The 23,317-nt window shown below is 40.8% G+C and overlaps 1 protein-coding gene across 5 annotated transcripts in view; it reads left to right on the forward strand.

Moving 5' to 3' along the window:
• OGFOD3 (2-oxoglutarate and iron dependent oxygenase domain containing 3) overlaps nucleotides 1–23,317 on the forward strand; it is a 90,710-nt gene that overhangs the window by 4,561 nt on the left and 62,832 nt on the right. For 3 of the 5 annotated variants that reach the window (XR_007768729.1, XM_050919395.1, XM_050919397.1), the window contains exons 3-6: nucleotides 8,351–8,426; nucleotides 9,857–9,899; nucleotides 22,145–22,209; nucleotides 22,811–22,867. Coding sequence is in view for 4 of the 5 variants with exons in the window: in XM_050919395.1 (XP_050775352.1) it covers nucleotides 8,351–8,426; nucleotides 9,857–9,899; nucleotides 22,145–22,209; nucleotides 22,811–22,867 (241 nt within the window). In the remaining variant the exon portion in view is untranslated. Of the gene's footprint in view, nucleotides 1–8,350; nucleotides 8,427–9,856; nucleotides 9,900–20,136; nucleotides 20,169–22,144; nucleotides 22,210–22,810; nucleotides 22,868–23,317 lie in introns of all 5 variants that reach the window. The other 2 variants (XM_050919396.1, XM_050919398.1) reach the window with 2 other exon arrangements.

The following is a 23,317-nucleotide window of genomic DNA, read 5'->3' on the forward strand; positions in this document are numbered from 1 at the left end:
CTTCTTGGGTCTCGATATGTGAAAATACTTGCCTAATTCATAGATCTCATCACCAAAAGGGACCACTGTGATCATTTAGTCTGGCCTCTTGCATAATACAGAGTAGAGAATTTCATCTAGTCGGCTATTACATTTAACCGTGGGGTAGAACCCTGCAGAGCATGAGGAAAGAAAAATTGCCAGAGTTCTGCTTCCCCTCACAGCACTGACCAGGCCACTCCCTAGATACTCCTGCACTATGGACTAGTTCTGTACACCTTTAGCTTTGTATTATGATTGAATTATTTAGCTCAGATGATGTCTTTATAGGTGCAGAGCCAATCACATAAAGGAAGAGTAGCTTTGGAGCTACATTAGAACCATTCTAAAACTGGGTAGAGGAAACCTTTCACTTTGTTTCTGAGCTATTAGATGCTATATCTTTCTTCACTTATGCTACTTTATTTTTTTTACCCATAAGTGGTTACTTTTTAAAAACCTGGCTTTGTACGCTGTGTTTTCAAGAATTCACCTGAGGTATTTGATGCTTTTCCAAACCTGCTTTATTAACAAGATAATTCAGTTTACGTTGTCATGTGTATTGAATTTTGTGGTTGGTCAGCTCTTGTCTTTCGCTTGGTCTCCACAAGGGGGTGATGTTGAGATGGTTAAAGAAATATATTCCATGCTATAGGGTGACAAGGCCAGAAAGCTGTTGTCGCTCCAAAGGTAATTTGCAGGTGGCTTAGTGATTCAGACATTTAGCTTGGTGTGCTGCCAAATTGGATTCAGCTCCAGAGCTTTGAGTAATCTGCTGGAAACTGTACTTTATACCTTAACTGTTTTATTCTCCTTCAGCCTAACATCTGCTCCTTTTGGCCATTTGCCAGACGTTAGCTCCTCCCTGCGTCACTAAACAGAAGTGTTTACAATGTTCCAGTAGCCTTTATCTTTACGCTCCTGTCCCCCAGTCTCAGCAGTCACCCTCCTTCCAGCTCAGGAAAACTGGATGAGTTCCCTCTTGCAGCTCATCAGCATCATTTGTCTTAAGAGTTTAAGTGATGCAAGGGATTTCCATCCATGTCCCTCCCCGTCTTCTATAGGTTGAGATTCTTGTTTCCAAGATGCACCAAGCCCTTGCTGTTAAAAAGGACACAGACTTGATCAGGGCTATCTTCTGGGTCCTGAGCTTTTAAAATAATTTATTATTTTTAAGAGGGTAATTAGGTTGCAGAATAGAACTACAAGTACGTCCAGAGCCAGCAGTAGCAGCATGCAAAATCTGTTCCCTTTATGCAGCTGAGCACAGAGCTGTGAATTGTCATTGTTTTTGAAGTGCGGATTCAGGGAAGAGTTAAGAAGATGAAGATTATTGCCCTCTGGTGTTGAGTCCAGTTGCAGCCCTCTTGGGATTCTCAGCCTGGCAGCATCCTGTGGAGCCTTGGCATAGTTTCTTGGAGAAGAACCCGAAGGTTCTTTTAATCCAATGTTGTGATGTAGCAGAAGAACCATCAATAAAATTCCTCATTTGTTAAAGTGATCATTTTTGATACAGTCTGAACTCTGATCATAGCCTAGCAGCAATTGCAAACACTCAGCCTCCACCCAGAAGCCCGGACATGGAGAAAACCACTATTGCTGGCTCTTTATTTACATTAAAACTAGCCTTTTCCACCCTTGTTTTGTTTCATTGTGGAACAAAATCTGACAGGTTCTGTTGTTCATTACTTGTATCAGGCATTCACTTATTTGCCATTGCTTATTCAAAGCGCTCAGACAAACATCCAATGACCATTAGAAGTATATGGATAGCGACCAGCAAGCCACTAAATGTTTTCTTAGATCTATTTAGAGCTAGCGTTTCTTATGGACTTAGCCAGTTAGGAGTTCCTTTGCATCAGATCCAAAAGTAGTGGCTCAAAATGCATAATAGTGAATTTGTCTTTGACATGAGTTAACTTTTCCAGAGTTGTAATCTCCCAAATTGTTTCAAATCAGTTAGTTACAGATAGGGACAGCACTTCCTCTTTCTGGCCATAATGAGTGGAGAACAGAAAGATATTATCAGCTATATTTGAGAGAGTAACCTATATAGGTAACTACATCCTGTCTGGTTTTGAACTCCACTGTCCACAAGGGTTGCTTGAAGCATAGTCCAGAAGAGTGTATATTTTCCCTGTGGGCTATATACAGTGCCTCTGCATTGCTCCTTGGCTATTTGAAAGAGAGACAGTAAAGTAAGTGCTGGTCTTGATGGGATTTTGGAGAAATGGCACAGGGAAAGCTGGAGGTATTTGGAAGTAAACATGGAGAGTCTGGAGTTGCTGTCCATAAATCAGAAGTGCTGGTTTTGAAAAATGAGGCTACTATGTTTTTTCACTCTGTCTTAAAATGCAAAAGCAGAGTGGTGGCTATAAGTTCACTCTTTAGCTTTTGCTTTAAATTATGTTTTGTTTTATTATTGGGGCCGAAGCTTAAGAAACTGTTGCTATTAAATATTTGAGGCTGTATTTCATGAAGTATATACAAATATTGTAATGGTCTATCATCTACTGTCATCAGTAGCTACAAACGTGCTGAATATCCCTGCCTTTAAATGTTTTAGGCCGACTTTCCAAAGTTCACCTAAAATCCATGTAAAGATTCAAATACAGTTGAACATTCAGATGCTGGCCTAGGTTTCTGTTAATGTGGTTTCTGCATCCAGACTAGTAAACCATAGCCTGGAGATTTCAGCACTTGAAGTGGTAATTCCTGCATCCAATGTGACATCAATAAGAGACTTAAAGAAGGCCTCCGGGACTGGATTTTGAGCCATTATAATTGGTTTTAAAGCACTGTGCTTCCAGCCTGCTTCAATTGATATTGTAATTGGTGTCACACAGCTGAAAGTTTATTCCTGACCATTGCATGGTAGTGAACATCCCTCATATGGAAATTCAGAGCATTGTTTGTCAGAGGCTGAGCTCCTGGCTTTCTGTATTTAGGGAATAAGATGTGGTGCGTCATGATCATCAGAATTGTGGTCTGCATTCTAAATCATGTGTGCAAACCTCTCTTATGCTGTCTCCTCAAAGTGTACTTTTCACTCTAAAGTTATGGTGGTGGTCATGGTTCTACTGATAAACCTTCTTTGTGGATTGCTTTCTGTGCTGTAATGGTACTTCTCCCTGTCAGTGATGAAGCAGATCCAGGTGGTAACATCAATGTGACATCATCCAGAGGTTAGAGGAGTGGATACAGAAAGGCAGATGGGAAGTGTGTGACAAGTAGGATCAGAAGATCCAGCAACTAGGCTGCAAGTATTGTTACAAGAATGTCGTCCTAGCCATCTTTCCCTCTTGCTATGTTGCTTTGAGATGGGTTGCATCAGTTGAACTTTGTGACTAACAAACTTCTTGCTCCTGGGAGCATTCCCCAGTTACCACAGCCTCTTCATTGTATGGTGCCTAGGCATGTAGCTTTTCAGATGAAAAATAAGGTGTAGGAGATCTGGCCAGCTGTATGGTGTTGGGTACATTCTTTCTTCCTCCAACATACCGAATAGGTTGTGTGATTGCCGTGTGTCTCTGACTTGTTGAGTATCTTGACACATTCTTCTTGATCCTTGTCAGAGAAGACATGCAGCTTGCTGTTTTAAAGCTGTGATGCTGATAGTATATCACTGAGTGTCTTTGTATCAACTGGACGCAGTATCCCTACTGACACTTGAAACCCTGTGAAACTACCCCCCCCATTTCTAATTTCATTGTGAAGGTGAAACCAGCCTAGGTTTCTATGAAAATTTTCTTCAGGAAAACTAACAGAAGTAAAGGAATTTGGTTAGAATAAAGAACAGAGTCTGGAGTTGGGGAGGGTGAGGTAGAAGCTAAAAATGTCAGTATATTTTTAAATCTGTCTTTAAGTGTTACCATTTAAAATGCATCTTTATCTGAAAGTGGGACCTTTCTAATTGATAAATTGATAATTGATGAAATAATCTTCAAACAAACCAGATCCACCTTCTGCTTCTGCCTAGACTCGCATCTTGTGTTCATCTCTTACTGTCAGGGCCTAGCTGATTTAGGGCCTCTTACTGTCAGGGCCTAACTCCTGAAATATCTTTATATTGCTTATATCTAGGCTTGTAAATCTTTGTTACCTTCAGAATGCCTTTGTCAAAGCTCTTATTCATGTCGTCATCTCCTATTCTGTGCTTTTGCTTAATCCTGATTCACCAGCTTCAGTCCTTTTGTTTCTTGAATCTCAGCTCCTCTTACCTACAGATTGTTTTCATTGGTCCTCCAGTAGGAGACTAATTCTCTCCATGATAGGTCGAAGGTCTCCCCGCCTCTCCCTGCCCTCAGGCTGTCTTTGCCATCTGGAAAAGCATCCCAGCTTTTCTGTGCTCAGTTGTCCTCCAGGCTCTCTTTAAAATCTCATCTCAAGATCCATCTTTTCCTTTTGGCCTGTGGCTTTCAATCCTGTTCTCTAGTGAGACAATCAAGTTCTACTCCCTGAATTTTCAGGCTTAATGCTCAGTCATTCTTCCTGTGGCTTCTATTTTCTTCGCCACTGGTGTATTGGAGTTACAGATACCACTAGGAGAATATATTATACAAGGTATTATTGGTGGTAATTGTTGCAAAAAGATTCAGTGGAGGGTGTGGTTCAGGCTGTTAAAAATAAAGTGCCTGGTAGTTTACATCAACCAAAATTCAGTCCCTCTTTAGCTGCCTCTTAAAAACACAGCAACATGGAATTCTTGTGTCTTTTGGTGCTGGGCAGGCAAAAATCTTGTCAAAAGGGTTTTGGTTTACAGGTTTGTTACAAATTGAGGCTGCGGGGCATCCACTCAGACCTGGTATGATAAAAACATGAGAGTTGGAAATTCAACAAGTCTCACAATATTTGGTGTTCTGACAGTCCTCAGCTCCTGGAGTCAAGTGATTGTGTGAAAATTTCAGCATTCATTTAAGAAAAAAGGTGAGTTCGTAGCCTTCCTGATTGCAGGGAAAATCTTAAAAACTTGCCTCAATGTATTTCTTTTAAAAAACAGACACAAAACCTTGTGATTATTTGGGGCCTGAGTTATGATTTTTAAATACTTGTGATTGGCATTACTACTGAGTGCTCTCTATGGCCTGCTTGATCCTAGTAGTTCATATTGAACTTTCTCTTCTGATGCAAAACACTGTAATTTCCGCTTAGTGATGGTCCTGGATCCTGTTTTTCTCCCTATTAACCTGGAGGGGGGCAATGGGGGAAAACTGATGCAGACAGTTCCTTTGGTGTAGTAGCTAAGCACAGTCTTTGCTACGTTCCTGCTGCAGTGCAAGGTTCTTCGCTGGCATTGCATTATATCGTCTAATTCCCCTGATGCTTCCCAAATAATTGATTGTTATTTGCTTCTTGGAGTATGAATCTTTCAGCACACTTTGGTGATTTATTGTTGAATACTCATGGAGCACACCATTAATCATTCTGGTCTCTAATCCGGTTAGATGGTCTTTCCCAGGGATTTGTTACTGGCCCTATCTACTTAATTTTTACCCTTTTTGATTTAGAGGAAAAAAATCTTTTTTTGGACAATGCAGAGAGAGATGATTGACAGGGATAAGCAGGAAGTACTGAGCCATGAGGATCATGTTTGTTTGGGAAAAACAGATCTGTGATTGATAATTGGAGAGAGCAGACGAAGTGTGTGTGTGTGAGAGAGAGAGAGGGGGAAGAAACTGTGTGTGTACATGCAATCTACTATTCAGGGCTCTAAGTGCCTCTGACAGATATTTGAAACAAATCATAAAACTATCAGCTTCCTCTTCTACCCAAACAAGAAAATAGTGATTAAAAAATTAACAATTGAAGGAAAAGAGTAGCCCACCCTACCCACCAATTGCATTCCTCCTTGCTTCTTTCCCTCCCCTATGCCTTGGAGAAATGGCTGGACTTTGGAACAGGCCCAGAAGGCTGACAGATGTAGCTATTTCTCACCAAGGTGGGGAGAGGAGTTTTGTAATGCCTTTCGCCCATGCCAATTGCTTCTCCTTCCCATTGCCCTGTTCTTACTCTTGTTCACAGTTTGCCTGATGATGTTGGATTGCGTAGATACGTTCACTGATTTTTTTAGAAGTGCTTTCCTTCCCCCCCGGCACCTTTTTGTCTGAGAAAACTCAGTTCACAAGCAGTAAGCGTATTGGCAGATGTCAGCAAATATGTGGATCTAGGCTTTTCTACTGCTTTATAATTACCCCCTCTTCCTCTGCAAAAAATAAAAATAAAAAATCTATAAAATGCCAAGTCTCAAGAACTCTGTGGTTTACAGTACATGTTAGTTGTTATTCCTGCCCTGAAGCTTCTCTGGATTGGACATCTGTGATTCCTCAAGGACTACTAGATAAAGAGTGTACGAGATTTGTAGTGCTGGCTTCTCTTTTTATATTATTGCTGTGTTCTGCAGAAGTGGATTTTAAAGGTTAGTTGCCATGTAATTTGAAGCTGTATCCCCATGGTCTCCTCTCTTCTCTGTCTCACCTTGTAGCTATTTGCTCTCACATAGCAGCAAAGGGAAATTACTTGAATAATTGGTTTACACACACACACTACAAAATTGCAGAGCTGATGGATGTGACAGTCTTCAATGTCCCAGTTATACCCTTTCTGGTGCTTTGTCTGGCAACAGAGATGCCCTTTTGGACAGTTACTCTTATAAATGTAATCAGGTCACCTCAGGCCTGGGAATTATGGGTCCTGCCTCTTCTCCATGGTTATATTCTTGAGTCTGTCTTTCTCTCCCTACCCTTCATTGCTTGCCTGCTGATGTCATGGCACACTTCCATGCAGTTGAGAGGGAAGGGATGATTACTATCATCTCAGGTCATCATTTTCTGTGGCCTGAGAAGCCAGCTCATGAGAGTATTTAGAACTCTTTACCACCAAGATCTTAGCATGGGGCTGATTGCAGAGATGCTTAAGGTCTGTCCCGAAGCTGGATCTCTTAAATGGTGTTGCAAGATTCAGCTGATCTGCACTCCTGTGCTCCTCATATATTTCACTTCCACAGCCCTGTGCAGCAGTCCTCATTCTTCCAGTAGAGGTGGACTGGTGGGCCTTCCCTTTACTTGCACGGAGCTCGTTTGCTCCCCATGGCAATCCAATCCCTGGCCTTTCTGCTGAGACTGCAAACTACTTAGATTGTAAGCTTCTTGGGGCAGGGACCATCTTTTTGTTTTGTGTTTGTACAGTGGAGTCCTGGACCATCCTCATAAGCGTAGGATAATACAAATAATAATTTCTAGGGCGCTAATTGTGGTGGTACACCTCTACCTCATTATAATGCCACCTGATATAACACTAATTTGGATATAACGCAGTAAAGCAGTGCTCCGGAGGGGTGGGGCTGTGCGCTCCGGCAGATCAAATCAAGTTCGATATAACATGTTTTCACCTATAACGCGTTAAGATTTTTTTGGCTCCCGAGGGCAGCGTTATATTGAGGTAGAGGTGTTTGTAGTGATTTGGGATGGTCATCCACTAGAAAATGCACAGAAATGACAAACCCATCACACATAGGTCATTGGATAGTAAATCGTTTCAGACCAAGGCTGGATTTGAAATGTTGACATGAGCTGAAAAGCTTTTGTGTAGAATTGCCAGACCTTGAACCATCTCGTATTCTTTGCCCCTGCTTGCCCGTGGGCTGAAATGCTGCATGTGGGGCCAGGCCAGCCAATATCTTTCTGCATTCCAAGGACCGTTATGCAAGCAGGAATTTTTGCCTTCTTTAATTCTGCCCTTGGGAAGAAGTGAGAGGTCATTATGTTTCCCACTTCCTATTTCATACGTACAGGAATGAAGTACGGTGTTTCTGATATAGTCATACCTGACACATGATACCATTCTAAACAAAGGCTAACTTCTCTGGCACTAAATCTTAATCTCAGGATGCACTGAGTCTGTTTATTTTGATAGATTATCAAAGGGACATAGGTTAATGTGTAAGCCTTTTTTTTTTTTTTTTTTTTTTTTTTTAACAAGCTTATTTTTACAGAAACCTAGGAGCAAAATAAATGTTTCCAGGAATTGTTTTCATGTTAATTGTAATAGTTTATTTTTAAGGGCATAGCATTCCTTTGCATTGTGTTTAACCCAAACATCTTGCTCATGTATGTGAACTGGGACTCGAAATGTAAATTTGGATTGGTTTTAGTTTTAACGATCTAAGGCAGGTGGTAGTAATCAGGTCAAGAAATCAGTTTTCAAAATATCATTTTTTAACCTGTCAATTTTCCTTTCAAGGAGAACAAAATTTGGGAAACTGGGAGGTGGGATATTGAGGTTCAGTGTGTGGTTCTTCGTAATGTAGTCTTTGCTTTTTATCGTCCATCTCCAGGATGCACTCCTAGAAAGTGCGGAAGAGGCATAACAGACGCAGTAATCACCAGGGAGGAAGCTGAAAGAATCCGTAGGTAATTTTTCTTTTAGCCTTAAAAAAAATCACCTTAGTAGCACTGGACTAGAGGCAAGTAGGATTACATTTAAAGTGTTTACACCATGTCATTGGTGCAAAGGTCATTAGCTGAGGACTAAGGCTAACAGTTCAGGGTGTTAAAATCTTTTCCAAAGTCTTTTTCTGTTTTGCAACTAGCTGCTCTAGTCATCTGGGACACTGTCTTATTCACTGGAGGCTGGGGAGGAAGACTTATGTCCCAGTGGAAGGAAATATAGTATTGTCCTGGATTGAATTAGGGATTTTCATTTACTCCATTGTTCCCAGTCAGAACTTCCCCCGTTTTTTGTAACCCTATCTCCTTTCTGTGCATAGTACAGCAATAGCTATGAGCTGCTGTGAGCTAGAGCTAACAAAACGCAGTAAGGCAGATGGCTTCCTCTGTGACTCCAATGTGTGGTGCGGTGCTCAAGTGCTAAGAGATGCTTGAACTTAACACAGCTGGGCAGGTGAACAGCCTAATTGAATACCAGTTGTTTTCAGTAACCAAACACTAGGTGCTGCCTGAGTGATGTGGTCTGTATTGTAAACTGTGGGTTGACTGAGAACACTGTTTCTAAGGCTATGTCTACACTAGCACTTTTGTCAGTAAAACTTTTGTTGCTCTGAGGTGTGAAAAAAACACCCCCGCATCTGATGTAAGTTTTACCGACAGAAGTGCTGGTGTGGACAGTGCTATATCGGCGGGAGACGCTGTCCTGCTGACATAGCTGTTGCTGCTCGTTGGGGGTGGTTTAACAATACTGGCAAAGAGATCTCTCTCTCACAAGCATAGAGCGGCTACGTGAGAGACTTTACAGCAGCACAGCTGTGGCAGTACAGCTGTACCACTGTAAGGTCTGTACTGTAGACATAGCCTTAAGTCTCCTAGCCCCCTGCTGATGCACGATTGGTATAGATCCCAGTCCTCACATATTGTAATGGCTTGTTCACCAGCTAACCCAAGAGTCCATCCCTTTCAAATTCTGGTCTCTTTTTTTTTCATACTCCAGTATAATGTAGAGATTTTCTATTATTGCCCTTAGAATTGAAATGTAGGCCTCTTCACATTAGTCCTGTTTGGCAGGACATCTTTGGAAGCCAGGGATTTTTATTTTTTAAAGCATCTTTGGGATTCCCGCAAGAGGACTGAGGGTGTCCCACATTGCAGCCACCTTCTTGCAAGCAAATGCTCTATCCTTCTTGGTATCATGGGTTTATTTGTCTGCTTGTGACTTGTAACGGCAAGATCATAAGGATTTCAAGCCAATGACAACTCTCTTCACCAATGCATATTACGTGTGTTGTGTTTGCTAATATTTACCCGATAGCTGTACATTGTAAATTGTATTGTTAAGGACAAAGAGGTATGGCTGTAGTTCTGATTTGAGACTGTTATTTCACCTGCAGAATAGCGGAGAGGGGACTGTCCTTGGGAGGATCTGATGGAGGGGTGAGCAGCGTCCTGTTACCTTTTACATTATTCTGTTGTCAAGGCAAGATTTTCAGGTTTTAAATGCATTTTTGGGAGGGGGTAAGGGAGGAAGTAGGATAGATAATTTCTCTGGCCACCCTGGTTTGGCAAGATCTCCTTATGGAGATGTTGATCTTCCTCAGTAGCAGAGATCATGGCATTTGCATTATAACTTACTCATTCCCTGTTGCTCAGTTTGTAAATATAACGCCCATGCTGTACTCTGCAGTCTGGTGCATGATATTGTGCTATGGACATGGATGCTATTAACTACAGCGCTGGTGCATTGACCTCTGACTCCTGGTTCTTCAAAACTGTGCCTCTAAAATAAACTGTTGAAACCCCTTAGAGATCAGTTTTGGGGTAACATGAAACATATTTGGTGCCTCAAGAAGACCTTTGAAAAACATTCTGTTTAAAAACAATTCTCTTCCTTTGATGTACATTCCCTTTCATTTCTCTTCCCTCACTCTTTATTCCTCAGCATATTTGTGTGAGGAATAGAATCTTTAGTTCTGAAGAGTTGGCTGCTTATTCCCCACCTGTATTGGTAATCTGTGACATCCCAGTTTGTGGTAGAAGATGACGTGATTGTTAAATCCTGATATGACTACTTGCATGCTTAAAGTTAAGCACCTGCTTTAGTCTTCTGCTGAATTAGGACTAGAAAGAAAATGAACAAGGAGTTGATAGAAATTTGAGAAATTCTTTTCTCATTTTCATGCAGATATCCTTGTCAGTAAGGAATGAAGGAAATGAGACACAGAAACAAAAATTGTTTATAAATCAAGGGTTCAAGTCTCTTCCTAGGAGGCCTCAGTATAGCAGCTCTTTAATGAGCACTGCCCCAAAACCCCATGGAGAACTACCGCTCATCTGGGAAGAGTTCTCTGTGCCCCAGGTTTGGAGAAATTAGATTGTGACTTGCTTCTGCAGAAATGGACGAAGGCTGGTGTTTTTTGGCAATACACATTGGAAGGGTAGAAGAGAAGTTAGGAGGGGAAGGAGTTAAATGTTAAATTTTAAATAAAGCCTTCATTTACTCAGACTAATAATACCATTTGCTTTTTCCTGCAGTTGATGCTACTTTTTGCTGTTGTAGCCTTCATTTTTACTGACTTTTTTTCAGCTGTTTTGTAATCCCAGTTTACGTTTCCTTTATTTTCTCTCACTAACCAAGTGCCACAACTCTCCAGCTGCAGTCCTTGCACAGGTGAAGTGACATATAAAACCTGTGGAAATGCAGGACATGTTTACCATAGTTATATTCCTTTATTTTCAGGCAGACTTTAAGTGTAACACCGACAGACTCTGATTGTCGTCAGGGAGGATTGAACTGGGGACCTCTGGAGTTTAGTGCATGAGCCTCTACCGCATGAGTGAAAAACTAACTGACTCTTAGTTAAAGCTGTAGAGCAGACTTGTTTAACTCTCTCTCTCTAAGTGATCTCAGTGCCACTAGATGGGGCAGAACACCACACCCAAGGAGGTGTGTGAGTGGGTTACATACGCACTCAGATCATCATGTTGGTCTCAAATCTATGGATTTGTCTTTGTCCATTGCAGCGTAGAAATGTAGTTGCACCTACAAAATTAATAGTTTGATTAACTACTGAATAAGTGATTTCATTTTGTCTTGTTTTAGTCAAAGCAAGAAAAAGTTTGGTGTAATATTGGTTTTCCTCCTGAATCCCATTTCTGTCCACCCGCTTTATGAGTAGGTGCGCCGTTGGATGTCTGTTTCTATGTAATATGATTCAGTCATACAGTTCCAATCTACTAATCTGGAACCTAACCTTTGCCACACAAATTTTATTTTTCTCTAATGGCAAAAACCCAGTAGTCCTTACTTTAGCAAAGTTCCCATTGAAATTATTGGGAGTTTTGCTTGAGTAAAGATGGAATGATTTGGTCCAGAGAGACCAGGTTCTTGCTTTAAAGCCAATTTCCCCAAGTGTCAGTGTAACTCTGTGGGTGGAGTGCAAAGAACTGTCCAAGGGAATGTGAACAGGCCTCTTACTTGTCCTCTAAAGTCTCCACTTTCATTTTTAACCCTCCCCCATAAATCTCCAGTTTATGGTTGCGAAGAAAACCTTGAAAACACAAGCTGAGTATAACCAATGCAGGGATGCCTTCCCAACGTTTCAGAGACCCTGGAAAAAAAACCTCTCAGGTGTGAACTGCTCTATTTTAATGGTTTCTAACTCAGATAGCAGCAATGCTAATTTAAAAGGCAACATTCTTAATTATTTCACTGCTTACCAAAGCATGTAACAAGGAATAAGAAACATCTTATTCAGGGTCCTGTGTATCCCACAATTTAGCAGTTGTGGAATTCACCCCATTGCTGCAGATTTGTGCTCTAGAATCTCAGCTTTCATTAAAATATGAAATCATTTCTAGATCTTATGGTTGCAGAAAGAACCTCAAATATGAACCAAAACATGTTATAGCTGTCTCCCTGCCCTGCTGGGAACTGTCTCTTGTTCTGCAGATTTTAATTGGATTTACAGTGCATGTCTCTGATGCTGTTTTGTGAAGCCAGGTAGCAAGGTATTGGGGGTGGGGGAGAGAGATGGAATCCAGCTTGTTGCCAGGGAATGGGGTAGACAGAAATGTGAGCTGATGAGCTAGGCAGCCTAGAAAAGAGTGCAGTAGCTGAGGCCTGGGGAAATAAGATGGCTACAAACTTCCTTATTCCATGATGCACTTGGGAGGGGAAGAGGTTCTGTGCTGGGAGCCAAAGCCTGGGGAGTGGAGCTGGGCCAGTTGGAGTGCATAATGAAAAACCTATTGTCCAAATCAAGATAGAAAATAATGATCAACAAATATTTCCCAATGAGTATTTTCAACTTTGATCCATAGCTGGGTGTTTCGGGGGTGGAGGGCATGGAAAGGAGGATGGGTTTTGTGGCAGTAGAATAAATTAATGCAACTGTGGAATTGAATGTAATGTCCAGGGGGGTTTCTCAGTTCCAATCTATTCCAACTTCTCCATCACATCTTGGAACATACACTAACCTTGTTCTGTATTTAAATACAGTACGTACACAAGTTTATGGCAGAGGATATAAAAGTATCTGGCATCACCTACAGTATCTCATTGATCTCTCATAGAATGTGTCTGAACATTAAATAAAGATGCTAAAACAAGGAAGTCAGGGACTCCTTGTAGGTATGAGCTATCACCCTGAATTTTTCCAGATTATATTTGAACCAGATTGAGATATATTGTGGAGTCAGTAGCTCTTTTGTTTTGTCATCATCCCACGAAATATATTGCTTTCCTTGGTACTAAGTTTAGGTAGAAATAGAAATGGTATTTGGATTGTCTTTCGGAAGAAGGCAGCCTTCATGTCAACTGTAGATCTAGTTTTATATTGTGCCCAGGATCCCACACCTGGAATTATTTCCTAGTTCCTACTTTGTCCCTTTTTGTTAAATTAATTAGATGAAAGGAAGGTTCTGAGGGCTTTGAAAATAATTCACAGAACAGTAGATGATGGGGCATCCCACTGAACCTCTTGCATTTTACATAAATATTCCCACTTATGCTATAGTAACAACACTTAGCATTTATATAGCATGTTACATGTTCAAAGCACTGTACAATCATCCTCACAGCACTGCATTTTGAGGCAGTATTTTATTATTGATTCTTCAGGGAACAGAACATTGAGTTCATTATCAATGAATGCCAGCTCTGCTCGTGTAAAGCTAGTCATTCTTTCATTACTGTATCCGCTATCATTGTGTTGTGGATCTGTGTTTTGTGTTGATGTAACAGTTGAATTGGGCACAGTTTTGAATAGCGTTAGGTACATATATTCCCTTTGAATTGGCGAGGGAGCATTAATTGGATTACTGATTTATCTGAGGACAAGGGGCTCTTCTCAGCATAAAGGATAATTGTAGTATGTGGAATCATATCTTGATTAGCAGCTATGAGAGAAACTGTTCGGCTGTGGACTGCTTCAGACGTTGAATGCTGGGGGCAGCTCTTGCTTTTCAGCAGATTGGTAACAGATTGCTTCACTTGAAAAAAGCAAGTGTAAATGTCCCTTATCCAAGTGCTGCTAGCTTTAGTGAATGGTTTGAAACAAATTGCATTAAGTTGGTGCCCTCATTGTCCTGCCATAGAGTGATTTTATTCCTAACCTCTGGGGTTCTCAGAGTCCTCAGCCCTCATCTTCCTTTGGGCTTTGGGTTTGGGTTTTCTGGTCTCCTGACTGCAGGCCTGATCCTAGGACATATGATCCTCACGCTGGTCCCTTAACCCAGAGAGCTCCACTGAAATGCAGTCTTATTTATTTTCACCACAGACTTATTTTTTTTCCCAGTGGACTGAGATTTTGGGGTCATCTGCCTTCATGATGCTTGCTGAAGCTTTACTCCATCCTCTTTCATGTCAGTAGAGGGGAGGCCTTTGGACACAAGTTCTTTAACTCTCACTTTCTCTTACGTATTTTTTCCTCTACTGTTGCCCTGTCTTTTTTTGCTCCATCTCACATAATGCTTGTGCTTGCATTTCCCACACCATTAGTCAAAGAGCTCTCAGCTGTTAGGCCAGGTTATGATGTGTTGTATCTGATGTTGGTGATATCCAGACAAAAGTGTCTTATCTCATTAGAGCCTTTCATCCTCCCCTCTTTTCCTGATGGTTTACAGACTGCTTTACATTTTATTTCATCTAGCTGTTCTTTCCGCCTACCAAAAAAACTGCACGCATGTTGGACTGGATTTGAATTAGTCTGCTTCTTACATTTTCTTAGGGCTTATAAAGTGTGTTGGATGACTCTCTGTCCAGTTGCACATATTTTTCTTTGGATAGTTGTTAACTTTTAAATCTTTCAAATCTTTCATATAAACCCTTTTCCTCCCTTTTAATTTTTTAGACCTCTTTTTAGCCAAACTGATCTCTCCACAGTTTGCAATTGGCCTCCTGATTTGAGTTGCTTCATATTAAGATGTAGACTCTATTCCATCTCTCTTAACTTTCTATACCCTTTCATTGTTTTTTCACAGCTAGACAAACCGGATATTGCCTGCCATGCCTTTTAGTTTAAGAGTTACTGAGGTTCAGGGTATTTTTTTGGCTGGACATGATATCATGACTAAATGTACTAAACTCAAAAGATTGGTGTTCTCTGGCCTGTTAGTTTCTCCTCCCTTTATGTCTGTTATTATTTTTCCCCTCTGTTGATGAATTTTAAGCGTAAAACACTATTTTCTCCTTGACTTTTCCACCCTCACATGTTAGGAAATGCCCAGCAAACTTCTGAATTGCTGAAGTCACCAAGTTATGGTGCTAAGCTTTTTCTCTTGTTTCCCTCAGTAATGATTCATGGATAAATATTCATAGATTTTAAGGCTGGCAGGAACAATTACGATCATTTTGCCTGACCTCCTGCACAACACAGACCAGAGAACCTCACCCACTTATGTGCTGCTTCTGAACCATGATTAATCTCTCTACAGACTGATTCTCAAATAGCTATACTCATCATTGTTTCATTTTATTGTCATTCTCGTTGGCATGATTGCCACTTGCCTTCATTTAGTTTTTAGTTGCTTCTCTACAAAGACAGTGACCTTTGCTTTTCTATGCCTCCCTTACACTGTGTTCCTACTTGTGTTAAATGTTCCAGTTGTGATTCATTCCTTCATGGCTCAGTAATTACTGTTCTCATGACTTCTCTCCAATGTAAATTGAACTCATCCCGTTGATTACTGGTGCTATTGGCATTTGTGTAGAGACACCAGAGAGCAGTCTCTTTTTTCCTCCTCCCATAGTCGCCTCTCTGTTACTCCTTGTTTAGCACAAAACCCACAGAGTCAGCCGTTCAGATCCCCTTTTTGCAGGGAAAACTGTACCTCTTGGTCACAGAAAGAGATAACAAGTGCACACATTTCCCAGCTCAGGGTTTCTTGCCTGGGTGAATAACAGCTTTCTCGCATGCAGTATCTCCCATCCTGTTCCTGGTTCATGGCCCTGGATATCTGTATAGCCCCTGAGTTGCTGTTAGCTCTTTATTTCCCAGGGATGAGGCAGGTCCTCTGCACCCTATAACACTTCTTTTTCCCATTTCTTGTCCCTGCAGGTCACAAATTGGTTCTTCCCGTATATTAAGCATCTTACTACCCCTTTGTAAGTAGCTGCTATATCTCTTTCGGCAATGTGCATCCTCCACTTCGCTTGATGTCCTGCCCAGCTATTTCCTGCTGTTGCCTGGAGTATTCCTTCCCCTTGTCGATTTAGAGGGAATTGAATTCTTTCACTGCTGGCTCACTGTTGTTTCCCTGGCTTGTCTGCTCAAGCAGATTCTACCAGCCCTTTTTCTAGCTCTGAAAGCTGAACTGATCACCTGTGAGGTGCTTCTTATTTCTCTGCCTTGCATGGTGACAGATTTCAGAGTGGTAGCTGTGCTAGTCTGTATCAGCAAAAACAACGGGGAGTCCTTGTGGCACCTTAGAGATTAACAGATTTATTCGGGCATAAGCTTTCGTGGGCTAAAACCCACTTCATCAGATGCTTTTCACTTAATGGATCTGATGAAGTGGGTTTTAGCCCACAAAAGCTTATGCCCAAATAAATTGGTTAGTCTCTAAGATGCCACAAGGACTCCTCATTTTTCCTTAATTCTCAGTCAGCGTTAAAATTGACTCTTCTTGATACCTGTCTGCCTACACCTTTCACAACCCATCTTGGCCTTTCTGCTTACTTGCGTCCCTGGCCAAAGGTCTCGCACAACAAAGTGCTGTTAGAACCGTTTGAACCTTATTTCTTTCCTTTGGCAGGAATTAAAGCTCAGCCATAGCAGTTAGGGTATGAGTCATCTTATAAAGCTTGCAGAATTGTAGCAGGATTAAAGGAACAAAGCAAGGTTTTCATAACATGAAGATTTGACTCTGTCTAATCAGCAAGAAGCATTCAATCTGTATCCGATGCAAAGGTGCATCGATACCATGGTGAAATATTGATTTAACTATGGTAACCTGTGTTCTCTGGAATCTGACTGGGAACTTCCACATTTAGACTTCATGTGTATTGTACCTGATGAACCTAATCTGCACAAGACCTAGGCAGCACAGTGGATGAACACTTCATCTCTTGCACCTCTTCTTTCAAGATTCAAATTGAGGTGGAAGTTGAAATGTGGAATTTGTTTTGAGAACTGAGCACAACTACATACAGTTCGGCCTGGTAGTGTCTGGTTCTGCTGAGAAAGAGTTGGCGATTGTAGAACTGACATTACTTTTCACACACAAGCATAAGAGTGTTGATGTGGAAGAGATACGGAAAATCAGACAGGTTCTGAGCAATACCAACCTCTCCCCCTAAAATCAGGAGTCTGTTTTGTTTTATTTTTCCTCTTGAGCAGCTTGTGTCCATGCAGCTTCCCTTCAGATAACCACTTTTAAATAACCGTTTGTCAAAGCAGGGGGTGGGGAGGTTTGTGTGTGTGGGGAGAAAACTGAGTTGCTGAGGCAGAGGGCAAATATTTATTTGTTGACATCTGTTTAGCAGACAGTGTTCAAAGCAAGGGTCAGATGTCCCTTTTGTCACCGCTTTAAAGCGAGCAGTGAGCTTCTTTTGTCATCAGTGTTGCTGAGCACCTGCAAATCCCAGTTCAGTGTTGTCTCCCCAATATGAGGATGATAGACAAAGAAACCACTAACAAGACTTGGGGATGTGACGATGTCTAAATTTGTGCTTCATTCTTTTAAGGGAAGTCCAGAATCTTCCTAGCAGGAATTCTGTGCAGTGTCACAAGGGAAATTGTTCTATTATAATCACTCTTAAAAGGTGGGTGGAAAGTGTTAGCAATCGTCCTGCCATCTCTGTACAAGCTTTATCAAGGCTTTCATGCTGGTGTGTTGAGCTAAAGTGAGGTGTGACATATCTGGATCAGAGCACTGAGATTTGTTTGGGTGTAGTGTTGCCATAGTCTTCCTCCAAGCTAACTTCCCAAGTGTAGAAAATGGTACTGAAAGACCAATAAGCGCCTAATGTTCTCAGATGGCTTTATGCGAAAATAGCTGTGATTCAGCTTCTTTTCAGGACAGCAATTGAACAAATAGAAGCTCTGTGTATATGTATAATTGAGCCCTTATATACCTCTGGCATTCAGTCTCCTTTCCCTCTCTAAGGCAGTGCTGAGGACTATTCATTCCCTTCCCTGCTTCTTTTCAGTCTCCTCCATCTGCCTTTCCAGGCTTCATATTGCAGCCATTATCTTCCCAGCTATGGATATCTTTCATTTTTTGGGAGCCCATCCACTGCCTTTTCATTAGCAGGACTGATCGTTTTGGATCCCCTGCATTGCTGCAAGCCCATGCTGCTTCAGGAAGCAAGAGGAAAATTGATATTTTGGATGAATGCTTAAGGTAAATTGAAGTTGGGAAGCAAAGGAGTTTTTTAAATTAAACCTACTCATTCAGCTATGTGTCCTGCCATTCCTGGTTATAAAATTTTCTGGTCTTGTCTATAAAAATGCTTACAACCATTACAGAGCTTCTGTAGCAACTCCACAGTTATGGCTGTACCTTAGATAGTTGCACAAAAGTTGAGGTCTTAAATAAGAGTAGTACACTGAAATTTGAATAAAGCTTATTGCAGGAGCTCTCCTTGGCTGACTTTTTTGATGTAGGATGACTTGTCTACATTAGTCCTCCAAACGCTTTTATGGGGGCTACAAGGTTGGAGTCTGCGCACTCCATGCCACGTCCATTTTAACAACTTGATAATGTATGCACTTTAAGAGACTGATGAAAACACATGGATGGATGGGGGAAGAGGGATATTTCCTCCTTGTGGGGGCTGAAGCAGAATCCATTGTGATTCCTGTATTTCAACCCCAAGCATTCAAAAACTCGTGGTTGCAGCAACGCTTTCTGGCTAAGAGGCTGCATGTGGCTACTAGCGATGTCCTTGCCAAGCATGGTCCCAGAGGAATGGTGAGTGAGTGATTCAAAACCTTGCCGTGAGGCTGGAGGTGAGCCTGCAGCTGCATTGTTAGCTTAGACTGGTCAGCAGTCTTGTGTATCCATATCCTGTGCTGCCACTAGATAGCTTGGTCATCTATGTATGGCATCTTTGTCCTTCAAATAACATGTAAAGATAAAAATGTGGATTCTTGCCTAATGAAGAAGGGCTATCAGAGCACTAGAACACATCCTGCTGGAAAGATGGAGTTTGCATTGTGTATGGACAGATCACCTAGTGGTATGATCATAGAATATTAGGGTTGGAAGGGACCTCAGGAGGTCATCTAGTTCAATTCCCTGCTCAAAGCAGGACCAATCCTCAGACAGATCTTTACCCCAGTTCCCTATATGGTCCCCTCAAGGATTGAACTCACAACCCTGGGTTTAGCAGGCCAATGCCCAAACCACTGAGCTATCCCTCCCCGAAAAACTATCGTTGCCTGTGACCTATCCAAACAACTTGAGTGGTCACAGGTCCTGTCAAACAGGTAGCAGAGAGACCATTATGTATCACTTTGAGAAGGGCAGCATTCCATGGTGAGAATATTTAAGAATGTACACCTCGAAGAATGTCATCTATCTCTTGCCAGTTGGACCCCTGCCTACACTGAAAATTACATTAGTTGAGTCAGTTTTTAAATCAGGTTCAGCTAAATGTATTCTGATTTAGATGTAAATCTTGATTTTAAAATTGCCAATGGAGAATCCACAAAGATCCTTGATAAGTTCCAATGGTTAACTATCCTCACTGTTAAAAATTTAAATCTTATTTCTGGTTTGATTTTTGTCTAGCTTTAGCTCCCAGCCATTGGATAGTGTAATATCTTTCTCTGCTAGACCGAAGAGTCCATTATCAAATATTTTATTCCCCATACATATAGACCGTTCAAGTCATCCTTTAAACTTCTCTTTAAGCTTAAATAGATCAAGCTCTTTGAGCCTAGCATTATAAGGCATCTTTTTTAATCCTTTAATCATTCTCATGGCTCTTTGCTGAACCCTTTGCAATTTATTAACATCCTTCTTGAATTGTGGGCACCAGACCTGGACACACTATTCCAGCACTGTTACACCAGTGTCAAATATAGAGGTAAAATAACCTCTCTACTGCTATTCGAGATTTCCTGATTTATGAATCCTAGGATTACGTTAGCCCTCTTGGCTGCAGCATCACACTGGTAACTTGTGTTCAGCTGATTATCCACCATGACTTGCAAATCTTTTTCAGTCACTGCTTCCCAGGATAGAGTCCTCCATCAAGTAAGTGTGTCCTACATTCTTCGTTCTTAGACGTGTACATTTATATTTAGCCATATTAAAACAAACATTGTTTACTTGCGCCTGTTTTACCAAGCGCCCTAGATTACGCTGCATCAGTGACCTGTCCTCTTCAGTATTTACCACTCCCCCAATTTTTATGTCATCTGCAACTGTTATCAGTGATGAATTTGTTTTCTTCCAGGTCCTTGATAAATATACTGAATAGTGTAGGGCCAAGAACCGATCCCTGCCAGGACCCCACTAGAATCATAGCCATTAAATGGTGATTCCTTGTTTATAATTACATTTTCAGACTTATCAGTTAGTCATCTTTTAAGCCATTTAATGTGTGCCATGTTAATTGTATATCATTCTGTTTTTTAATCAAAATGTCATGTTGTTCCAAGTCAGGTATCTTTCAGAAGTCTGAATAACATCACTAATATTTATCAACCAAATTTGTAGTCTCAAACAAAAAAATAGATCCTGTCAAACTAACTTGATACTATTTTCTATAAAACCATGTTGAATGGCATTTATTATGTTACTCTTTAATTCTTTATTAATCGAGTACCATGTCAGCCGCCCCATTGCCTTGTCTGGGATTGATATCAGACTTGACAACCCTGTAATTATCTGGGTCATTCCATTTACCCTTTTAAAATATTGCCACAACATTGGCTTCTTTCAGTCATCTAGAACTTCCCTGGTGCTCCAGGACTACTTGAAAATCAACATTAATGATCCGTGAGCGCCTCAGCTACCTCTTTTAAAACTCTTGGATGCAAGTTATCTGGACCTGCTGATTTAAAAATGTCTAACTTTAGAAGCTGCTGTTTAACATTTTCCTGAGATACTAGTGGAATGGCAACAGTTGATGAGACTGCATCATCTGTTTTGAGTTTCTGATGCCTTGACTCAGACTGAGGAAATAGATTGAATTTTCAGGATTGGGGAGAAAAATTGTAGTTACCTTCTAGGTCAGGGGTATGGCACGCATGCTGAAGATGGCACATGAGCTGATTTTTCAGTGGCGGTCCTGGCCACTGGTCCGGGGGGCTCTGCATTTTAATTTAATTTTAAATGAAGTTTCTTAAATGTTTTCAAAACCTTATTTATTTTACATACAACAATAATTTAGTTATATATTATAGACTTATAGAAAGAGATCTTCTAAAAACATTAAATGTATTACTGGCACGCGAAACCTTACATTAGAGTGAATAAATGAAGACTTGGCACACCACTTCTGAAAGGTTGTTGACCCCTGTTCTAGGTCTTTATTTTTAATAACTAAAATGTTAGAAATGCAATAGTTACCATTGGCGCTAGGAGGATTAGCTTTTTGGCTTCACATCAATAACTGCTGCCTTAAACAGACTTTCTCTGTTTAATTTTACAATATTATCAATGTGAGTAAGGCACAGGATAGGCTCCTGGGAAATAAAATTTGCTGCTGTTTTGCGGGGAGGGAAAAGAAAAGGTTTAACTGAAGAAAAGGTATGGAGAGAATAGATACCAATGCTTCTCTATCTAGGTACTTATGGCCCATATCACTGATATCTGAGTGCCTCACAAACATTAATGAATTCATATTCTCAATGCCACTGTGAGTACGAGGAGGTATCTCCATTTTTCAAATGAGGGTTTGAGGCACAGAGAGACTGATTTGCCCAAGATCGTGCAAGAAGTCTGTGGCAAGACCAGGTCTGAACTTGAATTTCTAGAGTCCCAATCCAGTGCCGCCTTTTTCATTTAGATACCAAATTGATAGGAGCCTTAGAAAGACCTACAAGAGAATAGCTGTTAACGTTGTATATCTGACTGTTGAGGAACAAATAATTCTGTTTGAAGAGTGAGGGAAACAGCATTCAATTAGGGTAGTTTGTTAGAAAGATGATTGAAAATAATGACAAGCTTTTCCATGCTTATCAGTTAGTTTTTTTCCACCCTTTTACTTCTGTCTCCTTTCCCAGGCTTCAATCTTGGATTTGCATTCTGGAGCTCTTTCAGTGGGGAAGCATTTTGTTAATCTGTACAGGTAAAGTGGGACAATGATTTACTCTCTCTCCTTTAGCCTCCTACAGCTTGAGTGTTAAACCTTCTCACAGTGCATAAGGACTCATGTATTAGGGATTTGATAGATTTTCAGTAGTTTCTTGGACCCCGTGAAAGCTTGTGTGGCACCAAATCTGATATAATTGTTTTTGAACTGGGCTCTTAGGAAGCTATTAGTAATTTCAGTTATAAGATTTACCTTTGTGTAATACTGGATAACAAATGACTTTTGTGCAGTTCAAAGTCCACAGCTGTATCAATAGTAGAAGAAACACAGGGTTTTGCACCAACCTTTTAAAAGGGGGAAATCCACATTCTTATTTTAAAGGATATTTTCTTTGCCTGGTAAATCATATCAATATTTATTGAGTTTAGGTTCCTTTCTATTTTAGTAACATTTTCGAACAACACTTTGGGAGCTGTGCATCTCTCTAATTATCACATTCAAACAGTGGGAAGGTTTGGGGGGCTTTTATATCAAGTTTAATTTATTGATTATTTGTGGAAAAGATGAAGCACAGACTGGTAATGTCAAACAATTGGGTTCATAATCCCTCTTCTTAGACTCTCTCTTGTTTTTGTAGATACTTTGGGGATAAAATTCAAGAGATCTTTACAGAAGAGGATTTCCAGTTATACCGGTAAAGTCGTTCAGTAATTGGAGAATTAACCAAAAATATAACTTCATTTATTAATTTTTGAGTTGCCCCTTTGAGATGCCATGTTAACAGAATGTTCTCAATTCCACAAGATTTCCTACCTCTCCCATGCTAACACTGAAAAACTCCTGACCCAGATAGGCCCATCCAGCTGATCTACTAATGCAACCAGAAAGGAAGGTGCTTTACCTGAATCCAGAGGCTGGAGCCACAGCACTAAGGCACATTGATGGAGGTCTAATGCATTTTTGCTCTAGGCCTTGTTTCATGAGTATTTTAGGATATATATTGTAATAAAAATTGAAGGGAGTCCTGTCCTGTTGCATTGTTTGGGACAGAGCTTCAAATAATGGTGATGGGATAGGTCAAGACACTGAAATAGTTAAGGGGCAAAAGACTCTTCTTGAATGCTCTGGTTGTCTGGCTAGAAAA

Source organism: Gopherus flavomarginatus, chromosome 12 (assembly GCF_025201925.1).
Source record: "Gopherus flavomarginatus isolate rGopFla2 chromosome 12, rGopFla2.mat.asm, whole genome shotgun sequence".
NCBI classification, from domain to species: domain Eukaryota; kingdom Metazoa; phylum Chordata; order Testudines; family Testudinidae; genus Gopherus; species Gopherus flavomarginatus.